The sequence below is a fragment of the Rhynchophorus ferrugineus genome, unplaced genomic scaffold (genome assembly GCF_030347505.1).
Source record: "Rhynchophorus ferrugineus isolate W39M unplaced genomic scaffold, kcgeb_rfMv2 rfM7, whole genome shotgun sequence".
In the NCBI taxonomy this organism is placed as follows: Eukaryota; Metazoa; Arthropoda; class Insecta; order Coleoptera; family Curculionidae; genus Rhynchophorus; species Rhynchophorus ferrugineus.
Genome location: NW_027472586.1, coordinates 9,010,230 through 9,037,753, shown reverse-complemented (window position 1 = coordinate 9,037,753; position 27,524 = coordinate 9,010,230). Strand labels below are relative to the sequence as shown.

Genomic DNA, 27,524 nt, shown 5'->3' with positions numbered 1-27,524 from the left:
AATCAGCGGAATTAAACCGCGCTAGCGAGAGGGAAAATGGACAAGAGAGAGAAGGACAGATAAAGTCATTGCTAATTTTACGGAGAACTATTTTCGGATCGCTATATCATTGACATTAATGTGGTTATGCTTTATATATATGTGAGAATTAAAAATAGGTCTTTTCAAAACTATGACCTAAATACATTTTTTTCGTTATACATATTTTGTGTAACCAATTGGCATGGTGACTGTAATAAAGTATCGCAAAAACATTGATTCATAATTATAGTATATGATAAAAGAGGATATATTCTAAAAGAAAAGATTTATTTTATATGAATAGAAGTAAAAGCAGAAAATTTAAAAATTCCAATATCAAATCAAAACTATTTCCTAACCATCATTTCCACATTCCAATAATTGGGTTCTTTGACACCTTTCGATTTTATTCGGATTATTTATCTTATATTTCACGGTTAAAAAATCGGTTTTATGCTACCAACGGAAAAATGTAAATAGCCTAAATTTTACTAAAAACTATACATCGTAACTGAAATAATAATTTAAAAAAGAATACTGAAAGTCTCATAGAATTAAAGTGAGTGAATATTCCAGATACACTAGCTATGAAATGTGGTAAAATATTAAAGAAAATCAAATAATACTAACAATATAAAACTTGACAAAAAAAATAATAAGTGCAAGTAATAACTCTAAAGATTGCTCAATCACAATACAATCGCCAGTTAGGAACTGCAAAAATAGTATTATCGAAATCAAGAGTATCATATTTGCTAATATCAATATAAATTGTATCGATGGCAAACCTACCTAAACATTTTACAAAAATTTTAATAAACAGATGCAAATGTACTTGACAGCGCAGCCAAAATGATAATTTTACAACAAAAAAAGGTCTAAATTACATGTAATGATGGATGTTTGATGAACTTCTAGCAGCTCTGATTCTTGGAAAGCTAGAATGTATGTAAATTTCCTTGTAATATTTGGATAAATAAAATGCCCAAATTTTAATTTTAAAGTTTATTTTAAGAATAACCTTATTAACTAATAAGCACATGTAACTACAATACTTCCGCAAGTACTAGATCTCTACTTAGTTTGTTTTACTTTACTTGACCTCTGTGACAATATGTAAGTTCATACATTCTGTATGTAAGTTGTTCGAAATGTTTGATATGTCTGTTTGCCATAACACCCACTTACCAGATTCTAAAAACATGATGAAATCACATTGTTCAATAAAATATGTATCACTTATTCTTAACTGGGTAAAGTACAGCTCATCGAACTATTTGTTATGAAAGAAGCCATCAGTCGCATTTGAGCGACACTTATTGAAGGCTTCAATTTAATTAATATTTTTCTTTGTATTTTGAGAATATATAGTCGTTCAATAGCGAAGAGCAGTGAATGTTCAGTGAGTTCAGTTAGAAGCCTAGTTTCTTGTCTGATTGGCATTAGAATCTTATAGGAATACATACTGATTTCATACACAACTTTGTACAACTAACCCCATCACATTATATTAAATATAACTTTTCATATTACTTGGTAACTGAAAAAAAGAACAAAATTATTAGTGACTTACATAAAATAAACAAAACAAATGAAGCCTAACCTCAAATATTATTAACGGTGTCGTTATATTACGTTAATTACACCTCGGACATGGTTAATGTACTTAGAATGGTCTTATTTATTGATTAGAATAAATTACCGATGTTCAAATTATAGCGGCTGGTTTGCTCCTTGCAAAATGTTACCACATTTTTTCTAACTTTTTTCTGCCTTGAACAGTAAACACATAAACATTGATACTCATTGGAATGTCAAACTATAACCCACAATTATTAAAATTATGTATAAATAAGAGCTGTAACTTCACAAACAGTCCAGTGCCACCAAAACTTTTTCAAATCGATGCTATTTATAAAGTAAGTTTTTTTTTCAGGCGAAGTAAAAATGTAGGATTGTCATAAATAGTTTTTCAAAATTAGTGATCATGCCTATTTTAGCGACAATCCATTTTCGTTAATTTTGATTTATCTTATTATTTATTGATCTTATGTTTTCGTAGATTTGTGAGGAGACTCTGTCAGCACATTCGAAACGCCTGTCTGAGCTCAGAGACCTGGTGTCCGATATCGCGAACGCGGTCGGTTTGGACGCTAAATCCCTGCTCGGCGGCGAGATCGATGCCCTCGGCAAACGCTTGGAGGATGTCCGCGAAAGCCTCACCACCCTGGCGGACGTCGCCGAGGCCAAGACCAAAGCAAAACTGGAGACTAGTAATGATATTCTTGGAACAAGGCATTACTTAGATTCGGTGCAGAAGGTAGGTAGATTTAAGTTGCTCTCTGATACCTATAATAAGGAGCTTTATTCACAGAACGTCAGCGATATAGAAAATGACAGTTTGGATGTCGACACGGAAGAGAAATTACAGGCTCTCAGGGACCACTTGATCGCCCTAGGCAAGGCAGAAGGCCAGATACAGAAGATCAAAGAGAAAACCGTCGAGATCTCCACTACGACCACCGAGACTTCGGTGATCGAGATACTGGAATTGTGGCAGCAGGTGTTCCGGGAGACCTTCCAACAATACCACAGGCTGAGCAGCCGGTTGGTGAGGAACGAAGACGGTGCTGCCGCTTTGAGATTGTGGCAAGAGTATCTCTATAATGTCCAGCAGTTCCTCCAAGACACCATACCTGGCGATTACCAGAGCCTATCCGAACACCAACACCTATGCCAGGTGCATCAAAACCTGCTCAGCACCCAGCAGAACGTCTTGAAACCCATCGACAAGAAGGACGGTCAACTAGGCAGCGGGCTTGTGGAGTCCAGCGTGATGGAACAGTTCAACTCACTCACGAACTTACACAACGAGACCCTTAGCAGAATCATCGACAGGCACGCCGAGGTGCAAAACCGACTGGAGTCGTGGGAACAGTACAGGATCGATCAGAACACCCTGTTGGAGTGGCTGAAGAACCTGGAGAAGGAACGCGAACACATGCAGCTACGCTACCTCCACGTCCGACGCATCCCGAAGTTGATGAATCGCATCCAGTCGCTCCTGGATAAGATTCCCCAAGGAGAAAAGCAGGCCGAGGGCTTACAGAAACAACAGAACCTCCTGCTGCAGTTCTGTGACGACGCCCTGGCCACATCCATCAGAATGGAGCACGCGGCCATCAAACAACGAATCTCCAACCTCCAAGCCGGGCTGGACACTTGGAAACAGTTCCTGGAGCGCATCTCCAAACTGGTACTCACTCACGAAGATCGAGTGCGAGCCGTCCAGAAGCTGTTCGACGGCATCCAGGCCGTCATCAACGAGAGCCAGTCGACCGCGCCGGCGTCACACGCCGGCATAAGCAATCGCCTGGAAGTGCTTCAGAGAACGCGAGAGAGATTGGCGTTTTCCATCAAAGACATGGAGCAGTTGGGATTATCGCAGGAACAGCTGAAGGAGTGCCTTAGTCCATCCGACGTGAAGACAGTCAACCAGAGAATGTGGTTATTGTGGCACCAACACAGAGATTTAGATCATCAACTAGCGATGATTTGCCACCAGCTGGAAGAAAAATTAGGTATCAAGTCCATGTTCGAGGCCAGGCAGACGAAATTCATCGCCTGGGCTAGCGAACTAGAATCGCGACTGGAACGCGAGACGGCCGAGACTCTGGCGCTGGATCCCCGGGAGCTCCTTCGAAAACTCGAGGTCGAGCTCCAGGCGGAGATGGCGTTGAAAGAGCGCGAGTACGAGTGGCTGGTGCGGGTAGGTACCGAGTTAGTGAACTCGTGCGGGGAAGAATACGCCGACGTAACCGCCAAACAGATCATCCAGACCCGCACCGACGACGTCCAAGACCGCTGGCAGCGACTAGAGAACCTCGGGAGGAGCAAGACGAACAAGATCCACGATATCATCCAGACCACCCTGCAGCTGGAGGAGAGGATCCGACAGATACGGGCCTGGCTAACGCAAATCGAGAACCAGCTGGCCGAGACCATCGTCTTCGAGGCTTGCACCAAGGACGTCATCGACCGGAAGCTGTCCGATCACGACAAGCTGAAGAAGTCAATCGAGAACGAAAGCGCCAACATCGCCGAGGTGCTCAACCTATGCGAGTTGCTGCTGAGCGACGAAGACATGGCCAAGAACCACTTCTCCGCGGAGAATCTCTCCAACGCTGTACAGAACCTGGAGAAGCGATGGAAAACCGTGTGCGGACAATCGGTAGAGAGGAAAAAGAGACTGACGTTCGTTTGGAAGTTGCTGCAGGAAGTGTTGAAGCTCAGCACCGAACAGGAGACGTGGCTGCTGGATCAGGAGCAGAAACTTAAAGAATTGGACCAACCGCTGACGAAACTAGACCAGAAAGAGCTTCAACAATTAATTTATCAGGTCGAGGACAGGATCAAGGAGATCGAATCCCACAGTCCGGCTTTCGAGATATTAGAGCAGACCTATTCGAAACTGGTCAGGACCGGAAGCACCGATCCGGATAACATCCAGGAACTGACGTCAAAAGCTCGCGTTGTCATCGCGAGATGGAACAACTTGTTACCGAAGGCCAGGAGCTTGTTAAAAGCGCTGCACAATGAATTGGCACCGTTCAAAGAGTTTTCGTTGGCCCATGAAACAGCATTTATCAATTTAAGCAAGATCGACGGTTTGCTCACCGAACTCCAACATCTCACCCCCAACAAGAGTTCTCCGCAAGAAAGACTGACAAAACTAGAATCCCTAGAGAACGAGCTGGATTCGTACACTCCCACATTGGAGAAAGCCGACAAACTAGGCCTCCTGATATTAAAGAGAAGCAAGAAAGACGAAATAGTCAAGATTCAACACATGATCGACGAATACCAGGACCTGTCCAAGAACCTCACCACGAGAAGCAAGCTTCTCAAGGCTGAGCTCCTGGCCCAAATAAAGAAATACCCTCGGGAGGTCGACGAAAGCGTCCAGGTGGAGACGTTGAGGTTTGAACAAGACACTGCTGTTCAGGTCAACACACTGCATCCGCAACTCCAAAGGATGACCTCCATCAGCGCCAAGGACGCGTACATGGTCCAACTGGATGCAGCTATCGTCGAGTGCAGGACCAACCTGCAGGAACTAGAGCAGTTCATCAACAAGGACGTGCCGAAACAGGGTTCGGCTGAGTTACTCTCCAGTGGGAACAAGATCGCCAAACTGTCAGCCAAAGGGGAAGCCAGCACGGAGCTGATCAAACATCTCCACGACCTGCTGATCGACGAATGCGGAGCGTCTGACGAAGAAGCGAGCTCCTTTGAGGTCGAGACCCTCTTGGAAGAGTACAAACTACTGCTAGTCAAAGCCAAAGAGAAGGAACAGAAACTAAAAGAATTAAGGTAAGTCCGCACAGAGACTGTATGGTTTTATGTAGTGGTTAGGTAATACGGTGTGGTTTTCTTCCTAAAATAGTACTAACTGGTGTTTTTGTATTTTTCTTTCTGCAGAACTACAGTGTCCGATGCTTATAATTTGTTATGCAAACAGTAAGTAAAATCTTCCTCTAGATTATTGCTAGTATGTAGCTCTTCTGGAGAGGATCAGCCCATGCTTTATTTTTAAAGTTGCTTTTATCGGAATCAGTATATTCGTCTTTCTACCGGGATTTTTTGTTGCTTTGTATCGTAATTATGAAAAAATCCAATCAATAAATATCACAATATACCTAATATATTTTTAAAAAAATATATGCAACCCTAAAAACACTATTAATCGATCAGTCCTATTACTAAATTAACATAATAGGTAAAAGAAATGTTTTATTATTTTTAAACATTCATAAGTTTCCTGTTAATATACTATGTATCTTACCCAAATACACGTATCATAGTGAATTAAATCAGCAAGCCCATAGAAAGTTTTTGAAGGCAATGATTCCCGATATAGAAAGACTGCTTATTAATATCAAGTAAACGTTATTAATTCAAATTAAATAAAGCGTAAATAATAGCAACCTGGTCCTGTCCAGATGTATTAAATTAAAAAAAAAAACGTTTTGCATGTGGGAAACAGGTGAAAGTATCTAAGACACAGTATCTAGTGTGGTGTTATAATAACTGAAATGTGACAGATATATAATTATTATTATGATAGTATGAACTTCATAATATTTAACTATCAGAACAAGTGCTCGAGCTAGATGTCACTAGTCTCTAGTAGATCATTATTAATTATTTATTAATTTCAAATAAGTTTATCGTTATTTGTTCATCAAATATGGCATTTTGTTAATTACTATAAGGCAATTTTAATAATATATCTAGTAGCATCCAACCTGTAATTCCTCTAACTAGTGCCGAATTATGCAGTTTTCTATAATTATATATCAATATAAAATCAAAAATTACGAAATAATCAATATGAAATCAAAAATTACGAAATATGTTACGTTCATCGTAATACCAGTGGTAAAATGAGACAGTTGAAGGGTGTATTAATAGAATTACTGGTTATTCTTGGCTGGTATTTCTACGAACATTTGTAAACTATTTAAATCTAAACCCATTTGGATGGAAATGTTCTAGATCCAAAGAAGAAACACAAACATTTTAACTCATAAAATCTACTATGTGTCCTGTCAGTGTAATTAAAATAACAACCACAGTGGATACGTTGAAAGCACGCTATTTGCTGTTTATTTATACCTGGATATCTTTTCCCGCTGTTTACACGTTCTTTAATCGACTCCAAATCGGCGTCAGGCTAAATATAATCCCCCTCGTTTCTCCTTCTGCAGCGAGGCAGGTCGACTATTGTGTCCGCTGTGCACTAAACGCAACTGGGCTCAGCTAGACAACGACCTGTGGCGGTTAGAGAAATGGTTACAAGTGGCTGAAGCCACACAGAAGAACCGCAAGACACCCCCAGCCAACATTGAACAGTTGGAGGACATCATCCAAGACCATCACGAGTTCCTGTTGGATTTGGACAGTCACAAGAGCATCGTGCGATCTCTGAATATCGTCGGAACCCACTTGGCCGATCATACTGAAGACGCGGCTAAAGGAGAAGAGCTTCGAGCCAGACTGGAAGCGGATAACAAGCGCTGGGAGAACATTTGTCGAATAGCTGCCTCATGGCAGTTGCAATTACAGCGAGCTCTCATGGAGGTGAGCGTTAGTTTACTACTTAGTTAATTAATAATAGTTAGTGTTACTAGTTTCTTACGATGGGTATACAGACCTGAACATTCAGGGCGAATTTACACAAAAAATTGCAAAATGTGCATGAGCATCGCACCATCACCATTAAATACACTACTAATATGTTTGATTATTTACAGAATCAACAGTTCCACGGTATTATCTCGGAGCTGTGCACCTGGCTGGAGAAGAACGAGCGTAAAATCAAAGCCTCCGAACCGGTCGATCTGACCGCATCGCGTCAGACAATCGAGGCCAAGTTCCAGAACTTCCTCGAGCTGCGAGCCGAGCTGGAACGGTGCGAGCCGCGAGTGCTGAGCCTCCAGGAAACCGCCAATCAGTTGTTGCGCGAGAACGACGCCCCTGAGGGCTCGCACCTGGTCTACCGTCGCCTGACCGACCTGCGACTCAAACTGCAGTCGCTCATCAAGCTGACCGTCGTCTACACGCTGAAACTGGGAGCGGTGTTGGGCAGAGACCCCAACGAGATCGGTAGGGCCCTATCGGCCAACGTAAGCTCGGGCCCGGCCCTACAACCGAGTGGCTATGACGTAAGTTGGTCCAGAAGTTGTGTTATACTGTAAAATTCGAGCCTCGTAGACTTGTCTAGTATATAATGTTCTTGTAAATCATAGTGTAAGGCTTACTCGTACTTGGTTTGTTCAACATGTAGCTAGTAATTCGAAAATACATGTGCCATATCATTTTTGTTCATTATCTGTAATTAATTGTGTGCCCATAGCGACATAAGCCAGTGTAAAGTTCGTTCCGTTACACCAGCCGTCTGGGACTAGACATGACTGGTGAACGGGACGGATTAACTCGCTGCTACATTGTAGACCTACCTTTTTTTTTGTTTTCGAAGCACGTTTTAATTTACTAGTATCGATCTTATTATCGTTAATTTAATCACACTTAAGAAGCACTGTTTTTTACATTTGTTTGCATTTGGACAGCTTTTGGACCGACCTGAAGGGGACGCACCATCGACATCTTCAGCAGGCGACACTGCTTACAAGTAAATATTTTTATTTTATTTTATCTCATCTGGAAATTGTTCATATTTTCGTTTATTAGTCCCTTATTCACAGATTCGATAAAATATGAACAGTTTCCGTTCGTTATAACACTTAATAGTACCACATCACGCAATACCACGACACTCACTTAATTCGCAACGTTTATTTTGGTATTTTAACCTTTTAAATCTCGATATCCACTTTTATTATATAAGACAGACGTTATTCCAACTTTTAAGCAGTAAAAGGAATTTACATATAAGCAATATTTAGTAAAAACTTATAAAATTCAACAATAAGTTTGCCTTTATATAAAATCTCGTTTGAACAAAGAATTTAGAAAAAAAATCTAACATTTGAGGAATGTATTTAAAAAGGTTAATTTTTCAATAACATTTAAACTTTACTTGGCCTTATAAAACTAACTGTACATGAAACGAAATATCATTCAGTCATTTCTGTCACATTCAGTAACATTTCATTAAAATGGGGTTTTTTAATAAATTTTTTTAGGGAAACCCACTAGAGAATGAAATCCTGATTGTTATTGACTTGAATATATTCTTAGGAACACTTTGTCGTCGCTTTTTCCTATTAAATTAAAAAGATGACATCTTAAGTATGTGGAGATTCTTCAGAGAAGGTCCAACTTTCATTTGAACAAAGAATTTACAGAGAAAAACTAAAAATCTAGCGTTTGAGGGTTTCATTTAACAAGGTTCATTTTTTAGTGATATTTAAGCTTTACTTGGCCTTATAAAACAGCTGTACATGAAACGAAATCTCATTCAGTAGTTCCTGTCACATTTCGGCGACTCGCGACATTTTATTAAAATTTATTTTTTACTTAATTTTTGAGGAAACCCCATTAAACAATATAAGTCTTATTGGTATTCACTTGAAAACATTCTTAGGAACATTTTGTTGTTGCTTTTTATTATTAAATTAAAAAAAATTATATAAAAATTTATATTGACTGTACATACTTTCATTCATTGTACTTGAAAGACGATTAAAAATGAGTAGTAATTAAGGTCATTCTTCCATAATACAATTCCATACTTGATTCATTTTCAATTGTTTGACTTTGACAATATGGAACAATTAACTAAAACATGATTTTTTTTCAGTGGTACTACCGATGATTCGCAAATAAACACATCAGTTTTACGAAGAGGATACCGCTTCCTGGGCAGGGTGGTCAGAGCTTCGTTACCCATCCAAGCTCTCATGTTGTTAATGTTAGGCGCAGCGTCCCTAGTTCCGTACACGGAAGACGATTATTCCTGCTCCATAGTCAATTCGATAACAAACCACCTCACCCCGACCCTGAGGTACGACGACCGACCCCCCTTTTAAATTCCACAGTTATTTTCGCATTCGTAAGACCCGTTTAGGTTAGGTTCTAAATTCATTCCATATTTTTTATGTCGTTGTCAGAAAACCGACACCCGTTTGACTTAGGTTGTTATTTTTTGCAGAGTTTTATATTTTTGTTACTTAAAAGAAAAAGAGAAAACTTTTTTATATGTGATTTATGTAAATATTGTGACTTAGATATAACATTGATGATCTGGCAGCTTTAATAGAAAAGAAAAACAAAATTGTTGCTTAATCATGGGGGTGGTATTGAGCCCCTACTAGCATATAGTTTTTATAATGATATAAAAATTGTATATTGTCTTTCTTATCTGTATATTGGGATAGACGCACAGAGCATGTTTGCAACATTTTTATATTATACATTGTTGATTTATATGATGGTTGTGCAAAACGATAAAAGAAAACTTGCAATGCAGAAAGAACGATATGTGAAATTGTCTTGCATTTTTTCCCTATATAGGATGATGACAGGCTGCGCAAAATCGCAGTTCTCTCCACTGCCTTTTTGCCCAGTTTGTTATGAGAAACAAAATTAAATTCAGCCTGAAACGAAAGCCTCTCCACTTTCAATTTCAGGAAATATACGTTACATAGTAAAGTTTTACAATTCGAACATCGACAACGGTTGTCTCTCCAAAACCGTTTCGTTCATATTTGGCAACATAGGCTGGTAACTTAACTCTCCAAAAGTTGCTTGCTATGTATAAATATAAGAAAAACCAATTACAATCCGAAACAAATATCTCCCAATTTGTTTCACACATATATAACGAATTGTAAAACGCATAATTTATATTACTTTCATGTTGCTTGTAACATAATATATTTTATATTATTAGTAATTTTATATGTGGCCTAAGCACATTATTTTTTTCCAAGCTACTCACTCGTGTATTCAGAACTAACCAATTTATATGCTTTCTTATTTTATAATTTATTTAGGACGTTGAATTTACTTAAAACAGGATTGTTTTCTCAAATATTGTATCCTCTTAGTTATATTCCTTATTTATAAATATATACTTAAAAATATTCTATTTTGTATTATTTAACCCACTTATCCTATGATTAATATAATTTATTACCCAACGATTGTGTTAAGTGTTGAGCAATTGAAAGTTTCTGTTTATATTTTAGAGATATGTTGGGTTAAAACACATTTTTAAAGAAAATCCAATAATATCTAGTTGCATATACATCGATGCAAGTTAGTTAGAGTTATAGAACCCTACATTATCTCGATTAATAAATTCTTTAATGCTGATACATAATTTAATTATTAAAATAAACTATTTCATCGGGATATAGTATCCGAAAATATATATCCAACTTTTGTTAAGACAAAAATAAGAGTGACTTTTTGTATTGTAGCTAATATCACTATAAAATATATTTATAAACTTTTATATGGATTTAGAAAAGAAACAGAGATGGCGCATTAGTAAACATTTCAATTCTATACAGAGTCGTAACAAACTTATTCTAACTATTATAATATTGAAGTTACCATATAAGTAGAATTTACTTCAATATTAACTACTATATCTTAAAAATTTTAAGATGTTTAGTATTGTAAACTTTTCCTAATTTGCATTAATTACACTTACATTTTATTGCTTGGAAAAAAATAAAAAAATGTTTATTTGGTAATGATTAAAAGACATTTTTAATTTCCTCACTAATTTCTTTTGTTCGAGCCGACCCTGACTGGCTTCGATTGTTTCCTGATAATTGACAGCGCCTCTGCCGGTACATTTACAAAATAAATAAGCGACGGAGGTATTCGGGAACGTTTTGTGAAGGAAATAATTACATGTAGTTTTATTATATTAGATAAAACCGAATTCTTGAGGTTACTGTCAACCTGTTATTTGACAATCAGGTTATTATAGACTCTTGTCGTCGAATCAATCTGAGCTTTTCGGTCATTTTTAACTGTGTAAATCGTAGTGAAACATCGGTGGCCTCGGCTCTCGCCTCAGCAAAGAAGCTCTTTGTATGGTGTTTTTATTTCAACTCCGTGTAGTTGTATATGTGTGCAATGTGATTTATTCTGAAAATATGTTCAATTTTAAACTTATAGAGCTTTAGTATAGATGATATTCAATTCCCGGTACAATAAAAGATTGCTAATGGCGGCCAACATTAACAGTGTATATAAACAATTGAAAGTGGACTAAGGATTGATATGAATACTGTGGAAAATGTCGATACGGTGAAAGAATAATCCCGGCTAGATTGAAAATTGTGATGGAACCCGTACTTCAAAGGTTAGGAGATGTTACTATCCAGAGACTTGAGAAACCTAAAGAACCCAAGTTGGAAACTCCAAGCACCAGTGGTTCTCAAGAGAAACCCAAGGCTAAGGAAGGCCATCATTTTCCTGGTGAACCCTTCAGTCCGTCGGAAGAAGAAAGCTATGATGAATTTGACGATCATACGGACGATGAGATGGAATCTCAACCTCAAAAGGAAAAAATTCTTTCACCTCCAGACTTGAAACGAAACTTGCCACAGGGAGCTTTAGATCTCGGCCCGGAAATATCTTTCAAGAGATTCAAAGTGGATGCAGAGGATAAGTCTACAAAGAAAAATGATGAGTTCAGTGAACCGAATTTCAGTGAAAATGATATATCAGATTTTGATTCGGAAATGGAATCTGATGTAGAATTAGGTTTAGGTCCCAATGTAACATTAAATTTAAATGAACATGAAATTAAGGAAGAAAAGCCAGAAGGTAAGCAGAACCTTTTATATGAATTTTACATAAATGTTTAATAAAAACACAGAAAATTTAACGTAATAAAGCTGGTTATTCTGATTAGAAAGATATTGTGGTACATTTTGTTTGTGTATAGGTTGTGTTATAATTATTTTGTTAAATTCAAGCAATGTATTAGTTAAAAGTTAATTCAAGTTTTCTCAGATGGGCCAGTATTACAAGAAAAAGAAGATGAAGCCAGTACAGAATCGACGTTCTTAGAAAAATTGGTGGAAAATGCCGAAATACCACCTCCACCCATACCTCCAGCACCTGTCATCAAAACTGAGAACACTGATGATGATTATGAAGTGGATATTAAAGAAAAACTGAAAGAAATGGGCGAAATAACGTTTGCGTCAGTCAAAAAGGGTGACAAGCCAAAGAAAAGTGAAGCACCTGAAAATGAGGTTGTGATAACAAAAAAGACCGGTACTGCTCTGATGACGTATTCAGTTGATATTATTATATTTAACATATTTTAGGGGAGGATGAAGTAACAGTAATGAGTAAGGGTAACCTGCGCCGTAATATCCGGGAGGTTATGGACGAAACCAAACTGGATGAATCTACCTTGGCAGCTCAAAGACAGGAGGCGGAACGTCTCAGAAGGGTACAAGAGCAACAAAGAATTTTGAGGGAATATCAGAGACAAGCGCAACAAGATCGAATGCAACAAAGAGTCATGTCTTTGTTACAGGGTAACAATTTTTCCAAACCTGGTTAGTATGATGGTCTTCCCTATATGTACGTACATCTTTCTACTTATATCTTTGAAGGTCCATCAACTCAGACGAGAATAGGCAACACCGTGTTGGTCAAATTACCGAACGGACAGACCAAGCCGATGACCAAAGTACCTCGCCCGCCCTTCGATTTGGTTAAGGTACAGTTTCAATAATGGCCTGGTTTCGTAATGATTTCGGTTTTCCTTCTTTAGGTGCCAAAACCTGAAGGAGTGATTGGACGACCGGTGCCACCGACCCCGTTAAATCTCCTAGGGGCACCTAGGGGTTTTCCTAGGGGGATGATGCAGCCCAGGAAAGGTGTCCAGTTGCCACCGTCTGTGAGTATCGCTCCCGTATCGAAACGAGGTCCTCATCTTCCCGGAATGAAGCCGCAAAGCGAGAGCGATAGCGACGGCGATGATCCCAAGCCACCCATTGTACCTATGGGCAAACCGACGAAGGGTGAGTGCAAGACAGAGATAAGTCTCCCCGACGCTCCCTATTGTTGTTATTAGGAAAATCAACTGATACGATAGAAGTTTCATCGGACGACGATTGTATAGTCGTGTCCGAGTCGGAAGATCAAGACGATGACGAGCAAGACGACCCGAGCAATTCCGGAATGCACACGAACGACGAATTCAACCAGCCCGACGAACAGGGCCGGGTTCTCGTGAACGTGGGACATTCTGAAGACGAACCAGATGTTTTCGTGGCGCCACAGATATCTCGCATTATCAAACCGCATCAAATTGGAGGCGTCCGATTTTTGTACGACAACATCGTGGAGAGCATCAATAGGTATGAGTTATTACATTCCCAGCAAGCCCTTGGTGTTGTGATGTCCGTTCTAGGTTCGACAGCTCCGCCGGGTTTGGATGCATACTGGCCCATTCGATGGGTCTCGGTAAAACTTTGCAGATCGTTACGTTCTCCGACATCTTCCTGAGGTATACGCCGGCCAAATCAATATTGTGTATTATGCCGATTAATACGTTGCAAAACTGGATGGCAGAATATAACATGTGGACACCGACGGAAGAGGTGAGTGATCCGATCTTATTTTTTTTTCGTTTATTTTGACTGACAACAAAATAATAATGTAAATAATATAATGAAACACAAATAACCTTATAAAATATAATTTTTTAACATTATAAAATATCCAATGTATATTTATTGAAGGACTTCAACCACAGTTAAACAGTCACAATAGCTTGTAGGTTAGAGTTGTTTTACTATATTTACATTGACATGTGACAACGGTGTCGACCAGTACCAACACAAATCGAATTTTATATACCGATTTGGTTACATGTTCGGACGTATCAGACTTCATTCTCTCTCTTTTTAACTAGAAAAATGCTAATTAGTAAAATGAGAAAGCAAAATGCTCCTAGTTTAAACGGGATTTTGATTTATTATAAACTGAATTTGGCAATACGTTGGACAGTGTTGATGACGTGCATTGGCTGTTTTATTGAATAAGACTATATATTAACAAACTTGACACTTTCGTATTTTTTGCATTCAAGTCGTTCAATAATCAATTAACTTCTGTGTCTGTCAGATAAGTGTTGATTGGATTAATAAGTAAAAAATATTTTGTTCGTTTATAATTTGTTGATTCATTATAAATAATATCTATTGATTCACATTTATTTAGTAATGTTAAATGATTTGACTACAAAATTCTACTACTACATACTAACTACAAAATATACTGATACTTTTTGTCGCATCTGGCGTCCAAATTATGAAGACATTAGTGCTCGATTTTCTTTTAAAGTGTAAGTGGTTGGGTTTTCTTTGAGATGATGAGAGTGTTGAATATTTCACGACCTCGGTCTCAAAAAAGCGTTAATTTCTTAACAGGCGGCACCAAATAGTGCTCTAAACGCTCACGGCGAGGTCAGACCGAGAAACTTCAACCTGCACGTGCTGAACGATAATCACAAGACTTTGGTGGCTAGGCACAAAGTGATACACGCTTGGAAGAGCAGGGGAGGCGTGTTGCTGATCGGATACGAGCAGTTCCGCTTGCTCAGCATGAAGAAGAACCCAAAATCGAGGAGAAAAGCCGTTCCCATACCCGAATTACCCGAAGATGATAAGAATAAACCGATATTTGATGGTGGGTATATACTTTTCCCAAAACCTAACGCCTAAAGGTAATCGACGATATTTAAGGTTTTGATACAGCGATTTACAATTAGTTTTTCTTGTCAATTAAAAATTAGTTGAATTAATTAAACGAACGGAGTTTGTTTTTTTTGTTGTTTTTGGTTTCAGTTACATTTTTTTCTAGACAGAATGTTTGTCAATTGGTTTTATAGTCTATCCGAAGTAGCAGTGAAGTCGTGCCATCTTAATTTGTGACATCAAAACGGTGCAATGTTGTCGCATTTAACGTTGACATTTTACCCATTTTAGTTTATTTTAGCTTCAATATATATGAATAATTCTAATATGAATAAAATAATGAAGCAAAAATATAATTTATTTTAACATCATAGTACATCGAATGCACATATTAGCAAAGAACCACAGTTAATTAAACAGCTACAATAGTTTGTAGGTTATAGTTATTTTTATGTAAATATATTGAAATCTTTTCAAAACCATCTACGGTGTCCCCGTGGAGGATTAATCTACTTAATTAATAATTGTACATTATTAGTAATGTATTTTGTTTTCATTATAGAACATATTTATATTTTTATAATTAGTTCTTGTTTTATTTGTTGTTGTGTTTTCTTATGGTGACGATGGCGTGAGTTTACTGCTTCTTAGGATAGACTATATTTAGTAACATTGAGATGATTGAGCTAAATCTTATTTTCTTTGAGATTGTACCAATATATCCATAATTTTTATTAAAAATATCAATAACAATACTGGTCATGATACTTCATTCATTCATTCTGGTCATTCCTAGTACTACAGTTTTTCAGACATGTGCGCATTTTTGTGCCTAAACACATTTTTCCTTAGAAATATACACGGCCTTAGTCAACCCTGGACCAGATTTGGTGATCTGCGACGAGGGTCACCGAATCAAAAATTCTCACGCTTCAATTTCGACCGCTCTGAAGCAGTTGCGCACCAAGAGACGAGTTGTTCTTACTGGATACCCGCTACAAAACAATCTCTTGGAATATTGGTGTATGGTTGACTTTGTCCGACCAAATTATTTGGGTAATTTTTTTCTCCGTTCGCTAATTTAATCATTATTGATCAATATTAATTGTACCAGGTACCAAAACTGAGTTTCTAAACATGTTCGAGCGTCCCATAATGAACGGTCAGTGTATCGATTCAACCGAGTCGGACATCAAACTGATGCGATACAGAGCCCACGTTCTGCATTCGCTGCTGGTTGGTTTCGTACAGCGTCGGTCACACACGGTACTGCAGTCTGTGCTGCCCCAAAAAGAGGAATATGTCCTCCTAGTCAGAATGTCTCCATTCCAAAGGAAGCTTTACGACACGTTCATGAACGAGGTGGTTAGAACGCAAACTGTTCCCAATCCTCTCAAGGCCTTCGCTGTATGTTGCAAAATATGGAACCATCCGGATGTGTTATATAATTTCCTGATGAAACGGGCTAGAGGAGACGCGGTGGATTTAGATTTGGAGGAGGTGGCCAGTACTGTTAGCGGTAAGTATATGGAGCAATATGTTTTTCGGGTGTTAGATGGTTCTCTTTAGGAGTGTCGACCAATGCCGACGGGAAAGCGAAGAAAACTCCAGCGAGACCTAGAAAAACCCCAGCCAAAGGTCGCAACGGGAAACCGGCAGCTTCCGTGACGCCATACAACACTTGTGCCGAGACGTCCAACTCCATGCAGCCTCCCCTAGCAGCTCCAAACTCCGTATTACCAAGCACGACTTCGATGGTCACTCAACCGCATCTCACCAGCGGAAATACATCTTCCTCCATTTCCAATCCACAAAAAACTACGGATTCAAACTATGGCCCGTATATGGATCAATTTAATCAGCCTAGGACTAGCTTTGAAGGAATCTCTCACTTATTTGACGATCACATGTCTTCGCAGAGGAACTTCGATTCTCATTACGACCAAAACAACCATTATCAATCGTTTTCAAACAGCGATAATCAGTTTTCCCACGAGCAGAACCATCAACAAAACAGCGGTTTTCCGGTACAACAGCAGAACCAGGGGTTCCCGCAAAACCCGTTACAGTCCAACCTCAACAACGTCAATTTTCCACCAACGCCGCCGTCGATGTTTTCCCATCAGTCTTCCTCCAACCAAACCAGTTTGTTGAACTTGGATAATCAAAGTACCGTGACGGTCAGCAGTACGACTACTAAAACTAGTAATTTTCCGAACCTACCGTCCGGTATTTCGTTGACCCCGCTCAACAAGACTCAGATGAATGCACCGAGCTCCGCTCTGACTCCAAATCCGACTCCGTCGCCTAACGTCATGGATATAAACTCACCCCTTAATAAGACGAATCAATCAAACTATATGGCCCCCCAGAATCAAATCAATTCTTCGTACCCATCCAGCAATTTCAACAACATGGACCAAAACAACTTCATGGACGAATTTCCAGATCAGAACTTTTGGGACGACAAAAAGTCGAATTACAACCCACCCAGTATGTTGATAACATCATAATAACGAATATAATATCTTAATAACCTTTATTTCCAGATAATTACTTCAATAATCAACCAATCAATCAAAACATGCCTAATGCTCTGCCCTCTATTCCTTCTTGGTTGAAGAAAGAGGATAGCAATCCTAAACCATCTCCAAATAGTAACGTTAGTCCGCAGAAGAGCGATTCAAACAGCGAAACTAAGCCTAAAATAAACATAATTAGTGATATTAAATTGCCGCCAGTATATAGCGCCGACAAGAAGATTAACATTATCAGTGATATTAAGATTGAGCCAAAGAAAGAAGAACTGGATGATAAATCGACCATCAAGAAGGAATCGGAGAACGTCAAGAATGAAGTGAAAACAGAGGTTAAACCGGAGGAAGAAGCCAAAGTACCACCGACGGAGTCCCCGTTATCAAAACTTTCTTCCTTGTCGTTGAAGGATTCGAAAGAAGATGGAGGAATACCTTATGATTGGGTGTGTTAATTTAACTGATTGGGATATAGCTTATAACATAATTTGTTGTCGTTATTTTTAGGCCATCGAATTATTGAAGGACTATATTCCTGGAAAAATCGAGAATTCCGCTAAAATGAAGATCTTGTTCTGCATTATAAAAGAAAGCATAGCGCTGGGAGATAGACTTCTGGTATTCAGCCAGTCTCTGATAACTTTAGATTTGATTGAGCAGTTTCTGCAGGCCAGCGATGTGCCTGGGGAGACCTACAAATGGGCTAAAAACGTTAGTTATTACCGTAAGTATCTTGATCTTCGTGTGATGCTTTTCCACTAGTGGTTTCCGTTTGCGTTCTAGGTCTCGACGGTTCGACCGGAGCTCAAGAAAGAGAGAAGCTCATCAACGAGTTCAATTCCAATCCAAAGATCCATTTGTTTTTGGTATCGACGAGAGCCGGATCCTTGGGAATCAACCTGATCGGTGCTAACAGAGTCGTCGTTTTGGACGCTTCGTGGAACCCTTGCCACGACACACAGGCAGTGTGTCGAGTCTACCGTTACGGACAAAGAAAACCATGTTTCGTTTATAGGTTAGTGGTGGACAATTGCTTGGAGAAGAAGATTTATGATAGACAAGTGAGCAAACAAGGCATGTCGGACCGCGTCGTGGACGAGTGTAACCCTGACGCGCACTTGACGATCAAGGACGTCAGTACGCTGTGCTACGACGATAAATATGACGAGGGAGAAGAAAAAGACTGGTCTTCATTCAAAGACAATTACATTGACGTCGTCCTCCAGAAGGTCCTGGACGATCACGGCAAGACCCTGAACAAAGAACCCTTCCAGCATGAGTCTTTGTTGGTGGATCGAAAGGAGAAACAGCTGTCCCAGCAGGAAAAGCGATTGGCGAAGAAGGGTTACGAAAGGGAGAAGAACGCGGCGAGACAACCGTCGTACATGATGGGAGCAGGAAGAGGTAATATCCATAATAATTCACTCAACAAAAAATACATATCTATTTTTATTTCAGCACCTTATTCTCTCGGTCATAGGCCAGTAGCTTCAGTAAGACCTATCCAACAGGGCGAGAGACCTTCCAGATGGATACCGGCGGAACATTGGCAGCGCCAAGGAATGACAGCCCAGGAAATGACGTTGCCCTTGGATGTAGTGATACCAACGAATCAGCCGGAGAAAGGAAACATCGTCTTGAAGGCCGGTCAAAAGGTGCTCGTCTTAAAGAGCCCCAAAGGTGTTTACATGCAGTTGGAAAGTGGTAAAATCGTGGCCATTAAAACGGCTATAAAAGTGAAGGGAAAGGCCGAGGAAAACAACGATCCAATGAAGATGGGCGTAAAATCTCCAATGCCCCCGCAAATGAAACCTAACGCTCCGCTTTCGATCATTTCGCAGAAGCGCCCCATGAAGTCACCCTCGCATCCCGCTCAACCGGCGCCACCATCACAACCACCGTACAATTTCGGAATGACCAAGTTCAACATGAAGAGTGTTCAGCGTAACGCACCGAATTTAATATCGAAGATTCAGAGCGTCAGCAAGAAAGTCCAAAATGTGCCGAGTCCGAAACCCAAACCATACCCCGTTGGTACAGACGTATCCAAATTTGTGAGAGACAATAAGAACTTACCCGGTAGCAGTAGCAGTGAAGACGAACATCCTTCATTGGATAAACCTCCAGAGGAATCAGCGGATGATATTCAGAAGCGTATTTCTCAGTTGAATAAAAACATATCGATTCAGAGGGTAAGAATCTACCGCCAGGACGGTGAAATTATCTAATTCTGTTTCTGTGCTATTGCAGGTGAATAGTCATGGAGTCAAACAACCATTACAGCCACCGTTACTATCTCAACAATCCAACTCGCCACTTCAGCCATCACAGCAGCCATATAGTCCCCAACAACCTATCAGTCAGAAACAGGATACTCTCCCGCCACAACCTCCCATAGTATTACCGTTAAAAGCTCCGATCCAGAAGGATATTCCTCAAACCAAGCCTCCTCAACTGCCACCGGACAAATCCAAACAGAAACCAGTCGATAAATCTGCTTTGGATAGGCTGGAACAAACTAGCCCGACGCCATTCCAGGAAACACTAGACAGTATTACGGCCGGCTTCAAGAATCCCGATAATTTGGATAACATGGACTCGGACGAAGACGAGGAAGAGGAGGAGGAAAGAGAGCCCGAAGAGGAAGTGGACGAAGACGACGACGATATGCCCGATTTACCCACCTCGCCCTACGAGGATGAGGAAGAAGCGGAGGATGCACATAATCAAAATAAAGATATGGTAAGTAGGCGGATTCTCATCGAAATTATAGTCCTTCTAATATAACAGTGAACGTCGCAATGTTGCCGCACAACAAAACTCTAATATAAATAAAATAATTTTAAAAAAAGTTATCAAATTTGATTTATTTAAACATTATGGTTTATCTATAAGGAATATATAGTTAATTATACAGCCATAGTAGTTTGTAAATTAACATCATTTTATTATACTCATGTTGAACTCTTCCACACCACCTACATAGTAGAGTTCTAGGCGCCTTTATGTAGTGGTATCTTCTGGAGTATATTTACCTTTTTTATGTGTAGTTCTTTCCTTTATTGCTATATTAGTATACAGGAGTGGTCCCAAGACACTGTGAAACTCCAGCCGAAATTGGTTTAAGTGTTGCGAATGCATGCGAGACTAAATTTTCTTTCGAAATAATATGTGATTCCAGCAGTCGACAGTAATTCCGCCGTAAAAATTTGCTGATTTTGTAGATTAATCTCGAATTCTATATCCGCTCAAAAGCTTGTAAGACGTCCAGGAATATTACAAGTCATTATTTCTTTTCTTCGGATGCCTTTTCAACAACCGCTTTTACTCTGTGCACTTGGTCGATTGTCGAGTGGGGATTCCCAAATCCATTAAAATAAAATGAGAAGAAAAAATACGGTGTGATTTCAAAGCGAATTTCCAAACTGCTAGGTAATGTTATTTAGGATGGACTATCATGTTGGTGATTGTAATGTGGTTTAATTATAATAATATTTTATCATTTGGGTTTCCAAATTTCTCTGATCAGTCTGTGACTTCTTTCTGTGGTAACAAATACATCTCATAACGTTAATAGATTTGATATACTGCGTGGATTCATGTAACATTGTTTTTTTTTTTGTATAGATGGACTTGCCGGAACAACACGAGACCAGCGATCAGAGCGACGAGGTGACTTACGTTTCAGACCAGGCGAATGAATCTCAGCAGTATCATCACCAAAACCCGTCCCAGCCAGGCAAAGGTGACGGCAATACCGACTACAATAGCACCAGCGGATACAACAATTACTACAACTACAACGTCCCCCCATATCAGGCGCCGCCACCGCCCCAAGGTTACGGCTATCCCCCGCAACCCCCGCCCCACTATGACGGGTACAGCGGGTATCCTCCGCAGCCCAATCAGCCGCACTACAACTACGGTTATCAGGGATATCCCCCGCCCCAACCTCATTACGCGCCTCCGCCACCTCAACCCAACTATGACTATAACAATCCGGCTCCCCATCAGCCAATGTATCCCGGATATAATCCGTATCCCCAGCAGTATCCCCATCATCCCCCGCAAGGCATGTACCCTCCACCGCCGGCTCCCGGAGCTCCCGCCACTTCCTATCCCGATTACGCCCAGTACCATTCCCAGAACGCCCCCGCATCGAATTATTACCCCAACACTTAAAGACATTCGTGGTAACTGATGAAACAGTGCAAGTAGATCGTTTAAAGTCGATTTGTCGGTTACATATCAACTGATTTGTGTTGTCAGCTTCATCAAGTCTTGTTTAACTAACGAATCCACAATTTGTTTTTTAACGGAACGCTTGGTACTTTTATAACCCTTCAGCCTCGCGGAACACGCAGTGGACGTAAACGAAAAGCCCTCTCCCCCACCTCCATCACTTCATCTATTTATTTTTTATTTCTTTGCATTAGACGAATACTATATTTTTGTACTGTTAAGTTATCTGTTAACGAGTTTTATCAAGACAGACCAGAGGCACTCGACACCGAACATATAATGGATGTGTCGTGCCATCGTTCGCCGAGTTCAAAAAGACAGAGAACTCGTCGGGTTTCAGGATGATGCGGAACAACCCCACCCTCCCCCTAGTGATGTAATCATCTTCAAATAAACCGTGCAATGTTTTTTAGGGAGATACGCGTTGTTTTTCGTGTTGTACGAAACAATCTTTAGACATAGAGCCCCAAAACTGTAACATTTTCCGTATGGCAAACGTGTATGGTCAGCTTCATTCGACTCATTATCTGTAAATTGTCCGATTGACTATTGTGATTTATAATTATGTTAAATTGTTATTTTAAGGAATTTAATATATACTGATGATTGTCCGGTTAATGGATAGCGGTCGGTTACTTTTAAGTTGAACTGAGATGTTAGTGTAGTTACTATGAATGAATTATGAATTGATGAATTACTATCGTTTTTACACTAAAAAGCATTTATACAGAGTAAGTGTAAAATAATTGATTTTAATATTAAGTTAGATCATTTTAAATAATAAATATTTAAGCTACGGCGATGTCTTTTTTTATTTCATCCCATCAACCTCCTGTTTGAATCCTTATTCACAAAAAAAAACACCAAAATAACCGTATTTCCCTTTTTCTACCGCCGTATTGATTATCGATTCAACTTTCTATGGTAACGGTCTAGCGGGCAAGGACAAATTTCTTTTTGTCCGTCTTAATTTGGCTTTGTGTCGAGACCTCCCCTAAAATTATGCCTTCGAGTGACGCCAATAGTGAGCGGTTATATCCATACTTCGAGGAAATTAGTGCTTTATGTCTAGCAATCTACACAGTTTAGCGAAATGGTTACCGACGACCCTTTCCGATCACGAAGATGTTTTCCTTTCGTGCAGGATGTTGAAAAAGGAATGTCTGGTACTCATCAAGCATATCGGCAAGATATCCGTAACGGTATCTCACACAGAACGCAATAACGACACTGATCTGCCAGTTGAGGACATGGGTTCGATCTGCTCGTCGATGGAGGATATCGTCGACAAGTTCGACAACTGTTTCGAGAGCTTGAAGTCGTCCAACACGGCCTCATCGTGCATGTACAAAATGGTGAAGATGTTCAAGAGGACTCTGTGGAAAACCAAACTCCAACTGTGTTATATATTACAAGAATTCATCAACGATATTGCATGTCTATTCATCTTCTATGGTGATTATTTGATGAGGATTACTCTAAGGTATAATAACATGATTTTTTTTCTGTAATTATCACAATTTTTGTAGATTATCCGTATCCTATAACAGTTTGCTTTCAATGACATCTAAATATCATTTATCAAAGAACATCAACAGTGTTTGCAATAACACCTGCCCTCATCTGCTGTTCCCTTTGAGGAAATTCTCGGTAACTCGTTTGCTTCAGATTCTGGCAGCAAACAGGGCGGAGTACTGTTGTCATAAGCTCATCGACTGTTTACTGGACACGTACAAGATGCACGACAATTCCGAAGAAGAAAATAGTTCCGATAATTCCAGTTTTGAAATTTACATGTAGATGTTTTTGTATTATAAAGCAATAACAGGCATTCGATAACATTTCTTTGAGTTTCAGAGCCTTAACTAAACACTTGTCACCACCTTTGGTCGATAGTGGTATTAGTAAACCAGATCTGGAACAAAATTCCGTTAACCTAGACGACAGCATTGGCAGTTTTGTGAATCTGGAGGGATTGATATCGTCAGAACAGGCCAACGTTCTGAATATCTTAAATCTAACACAACAGGTGGCGCCTGCGATGCTGGGGAAGGAGGGAGTGAGGAAAAACAAAAACGGTGGTAATGTTTGTTCGGTACTGTTCTTGGTGCTTATTGTTTCTTATACTATTCTAGGGGAATATAAGCTCAGTGGTAAAATAATCGAGAAAGTCTTGGAATATTACGAACACATACTGTGGGCCGAAGTTGGTAATTATTTGGAGCACGTTATTCTGTGGTGGGCTTGCAGCCCCTTGTCTGCTAGGTCTCCGAGATCCAGTCAGCACCTGAGAGAGTGGATTAATCACTTTGTACCTACAGGTCTTTTAATCGCACGGTTTTTAACATCACAGCTTTATTCCCTTAATATTTTTCAGCTGATATACCTTCGGTAATACTGTCTGCTTTGACGAGTCTTGCTGATGCCCTTGGTGTACATGTAACGTCCACTCTGTGGGACTATTGTTTCAGGAAAGCTTTGGTTGCGTCAAAAATTACCGGTCATCCCGAAACAGGTCAGCTTTTCTGTAATGTCCTCCAAGAACTTGTATCGCTATGCAATTTGTGCGAGGTCACTCCCAACTGGACTTTAGGAGCTCCGTTGGACGAATTACCACTTGTCGAACAAATTCCGGTTCTACATAGACTCGGTACTGTTTTCAATAAGGTTCCGTATATTTTTATACTTATCTCTGGCTATAGATCATAGTATACACACTACGAGATTGTGGACCATCAACGAATGTCGCAAAATTGCCAATAATTGGAACGTCGAAGCGTTCTTCGCTATATCACACACTGATGTGGTCAACTGTTTAGCTCAGCTGAGCAATTTGAGGTTGACGGATCATACCGTTGAGATCGAGAAAGGAGGCTTGGCAGTGCACGTGGAAGTTTGTACCTTGATGAGAGCAAAGTTGGTATCTGAAGTTAATGAGAACATACACAAACTGAAAGTATGTATAAAGTAATGGTGCCGTCCTACGTTATTTTGGTCTCACTGGTTTGGTTCGTTAGGAGTCTCCATCCGAATGTTTGAGTTGTTTAGCGTCAATCTGTAAAATAACGAATTTGGCGAATCTAAAAATGATCTACCCCGACAAGCCGTTCTGGAAGAGGAACGGGGTGGATGTACCTACAATGGCTAGTTCCTATGTGGCTAAATATTTAGGTAAAAAATATTGATTCATACTAAAAGCTCAAGGCTGATACATATTTCCTATCGTTATAGAAAAAACATTAACGCCTGTTCTGAAAGCCATCGATAATGACATCATCTGCAACATGATCTTGACTCTAATATGCGAATCTTGGCTGGATCACATCTACAACAACAAGATAAAATTCTCGCAATGGGGCGCGTGTCAGTTGTTGTGCGATTTCGCCTATGTCACGTTGTGGATCCAACAGTGTCCGTACATCAATGACCAAATGCGTAAGAGACTGTTAAGGAACGAGGTGCTGAGAAGGTGTGAAGGCGTCGGACGTCTGTTGCTCCGGTGTCCTGGTGAAAAGTTGAAGATGACTGACAAGAAAAGTAAAAATAATGCAGGTACCAATTTTATTTTCAATCGTTTCTATCCTGTAAATGATCATCACGCTGAGTGCCAACTACGAGATACCTCGTCCTGTGTTTAGTTGTCATTCTTCTCCGAATTTTATGTTTTATTTTACAAGTTACTTTTTCGTCTTACTTACTTTTTTACGTCTTAGAGCTGTAGTACGTAAGCATTTGATCTGATCGGTCAATGCCAGACATTCCATTATTGTAATTTTGAATTATATTCGGTTATTATAGAATTTTTTCCATTGTGATTGGTCACCTCTACCATTTTGCTGCCAAATATACTCCTTTTTTCAGTTTACGATTTACCACATCTCTGGAGCCCTTTGCTGTTATTTCCTAGGGTATACAAGTTTTTCGTGTATTTAACATTTTTGTAATAATAACAGAATTATAAAAATGAACCATGTAAACCGTATACCCTTTATCGAGATAGTCCTTACGTCATTAGTTTTCTCAGATTTACCACTGTAAATCTTTATTTTCATTGCAAGACCGTTGGACTCGCACAGTTCATATAGTTCGATACCATATTTGTGTTTTTTATGTATTGGCGGAAAAGTAGTCTCCCATATATATCATCATGGATTCGTCAATACAAATATTATCGTCATTATCTTTAGATTCAAGATCAACTTCAGGTTGAGAGACGGCTTCATCTTCACTATCACTTGAATTCTCAGAAGGTCCATAATCGCTATTGTCGTTACCATCCTAACCAAAAATCCCGTCAAATTCTGAATCACTTGGATTTGAGTAGTACTCAATTTCATTTTGTGTCAGTGATCTTTTCTTATCCATATTGGATTCTTGATAATTTAATTATAACAATAATTATAAAAACTCAAGAAAGACGTAAATGTGATGCACTCGACAATTTCTGATGGCTTCGCGAATAGATTTCTGTTACAGAAGCTAACTACGAGATAATTCGTAAGGCCTTTTTTAAAATTAATGATAACTGTGTACTAGAATTAGAGTTTTTAATAATATAAAATGATTAAATCAAATTGTCATTTTAGGCCAGATATCTGAAAATTGCCCTGATAATCAACATTATTTTATCCAAAACATAGAATAATTTACTGGATAGTTCAAGAATTTCGCAAAAGTTAAACAGAAATAAAAAAAAACTACTACTTTTCAATACAATTTTGCTCAACTACTTTCTATACATTTACAATGATCCTCCAATTTATGAACATCACAGTATACTGATTTCCAGAAAGACCCTAAAAAACTGACATTGACATTTCCTTGTCTGGGTTCCTATCACTTTTTGATTTAGGGTCGTGGTGGTAAACCAAAGTCACATCTACAGTGATGAAATGATGCAAAAAAATTGTTTAATACTTTTTAAAATTTTATAAGAATGTTGTTTCTGCCTATTGTTAAGAAATGGTTTCAAATGTTTAGTCTACTCATTAGTAAATCATGGAGCTCCATGCTGCATACATCAAATTTCTTCAAGGATCTAACAGAACTGACCAGCCAGTCATTAGGCGTTAACACTTTTTATACTTTCAAAAAGTGTTTTTAGAAAGAAAGCTATTTTGTTTTTTTATCTGGTTGGTCTGATAAAAGCTACTAGACTTGAATCCATATACTCCCTTAATTACAAAATTTTTTTTTAGCAAGTGAAAACAACGATGAAGAAGAAGATGCCAAACATCAACAGATGCCCGCCGAAATGTATGTCCCTAATCAGGAACAATGGTTGGAACTGCGAGCCATGAAGAGCCAGAAAGTATTTAAACCATTTTGTTGCTAATATTTACATTTTTAATCAACAAAAAGTAACAATTTAAATTATTTATATATAAATGTTACATAATAAATTTTTAATCTGAATATACATTTTTTGTCCTGAAATCTAAGCAACCACTTTCATTTAACATCCTCGCCATTCATTACTTGAATATTCATTATTATTGTTGTTAAGTTAAAGTTAAAA

General features: G+C 39.1%; 3 protein-coding genes and 1 long non-coding RNA gene across 10 annotated transcripts in view; 3 read left to right on the top strand and 1 right to left on the bottom strand.

Moving 5' to 3' along the window:
- Msp300 (Muscle-specific protein 300 kDa) overlaps window positions 1-10,631 on the top strand; it is a 232,527-nt gene extending 221,896 nt beyond the window's left edge. For 4 of the 5 annotated variants that reach the window (XM_076409219.1, XM_076409220.1, XM_076409217.1 and 1 more), the window contains 7 exons: window positions 2,084-2,341; window positions 2,396-5,394; window positions 5,503-5,541; window positions 6,792-7,164; window positions 7,338-7,748; window positions 8,154-8,215; window positions 9,347-10,631. In XM_076409219.1, coding sequence (XP_076265334.1) covers window positions 2,084-2,341; window positions 2,396-5,394; window positions 5,503-5,541; window positions 6,792-7,164; window positions 7,338-7,748; window positions 8,154-8,215; window positions 9,347-9,575 — 4,371 coding nt within the window. In that variant the 3' untranslated portion in view covers window positions 9,576-10,631. The remainder of the gene's footprint in view (window positions 1-2,083; window positions 2,342-2,395; window positions 5,395-5,502; window positions 5,542-6,791; window positions 7,165-7,337; window positions 7,749-8,153; window positions 8,216-9,346) is intronic. The other variant, XM_076409216.1, reaches the window with a different exon arrangement.
- LOC143199432 (uncharacterized) lies at window positions 1,012-1,402 on the bottom strand. Its single transcript, XR_013006421.1, has 2 exons — window positions 1,272-1,402; window positions 1,012-1,215 (listed from the first exon to the last, which is right to left on the bottom strand). It is a non-coding gene; the product is annotated as an uncharacterized LOC143199432 (long non-coding RNA).
- Window positions 10,632-11,346: 715 nt separating the features above from the next.
- Window positions 11,347-22,806, top strand: LOC143199867 (uncharacterized). 2 transcript variants are annotated; one of them, XM_076409985.1, is made up of 17 exons: window positions 11,347-12,336; window positions 12,526-12,792; window positions 12,846-13,082; window positions 13,140-13,246; window positions 13,301-13,550; window positions 13,604-13,889; window positions 13,943-14,132; window positions 14,964-15,222; window positions 16,083-16,286; window positions 16,345-16,749; window positions 16,800-17,723; window positions 17,780-18,210; window positions 18,272-18,488; window positions 18,548-19,168; window positions 19,223-19,956; window positions 20,015-20,506; window positions 21,392-22,806. In XM_076409985.1, the coding sequence occupies exons 1-17, from the start codon at window positions 11,850-11,852 to the stop codon at window positions 21,944-21,946; spliced, it is 6,666 nt and encodes a 2,221-aa protein (XP_076266100.1). In that variant the 5' UTR covers window positions 11,347-11,849; the 3' UTR covers window positions 21,947-22,806. The 2 variants fall into 2 exon arrangements, with proteins under 2 accessions (XP_076266100.1, XP_076266099.1); XM_076409984.1 differs by having other exon boundaries at window positions 11,470-12,336; window positions 12,517-12,792.
- Window positions 22,807-22,976: 170 nt separating this feature from the next.
- Window positions 22,977-27,447, top strand: LOC143199868 (uncharacterized). 2 transcript variants are annotated; one of them, XM_076409987.1, is made up of 9 exons: window positions 22,977-23,489; window positions 23,536-23,802; window positions 23,864-24,084; window positions 24,142-24,327; window positions 24,384-24,656; window positions 24,709-24,962; window positions 25,024-25,177; window positions 25,238-25,558; window positions 27,205-27,447. In XM_076409987.1, exons 1-9 carry the CDS (start codon window positions 23,071-23,073, stop codon window positions 27,339-27,341), a joined length of 2,232 nt encoding a protein of 743 aa, XP_076266102.1. In that variant the 5' UTR covers window positions 22,977-23,070; the 3' UTR covers window positions 27,342-27,447. The 2 variants fall into 2 exon arrangements, with proteins under 2 accessions (XP_076266102.1, XP_076266101.1); XM_076409986.1 differs by having other exon boundaries at window positions 23,864-24,087.
- The last annotated feature ends 77 nt before the right edge of the window (window positions 27,448-27,524 follow it).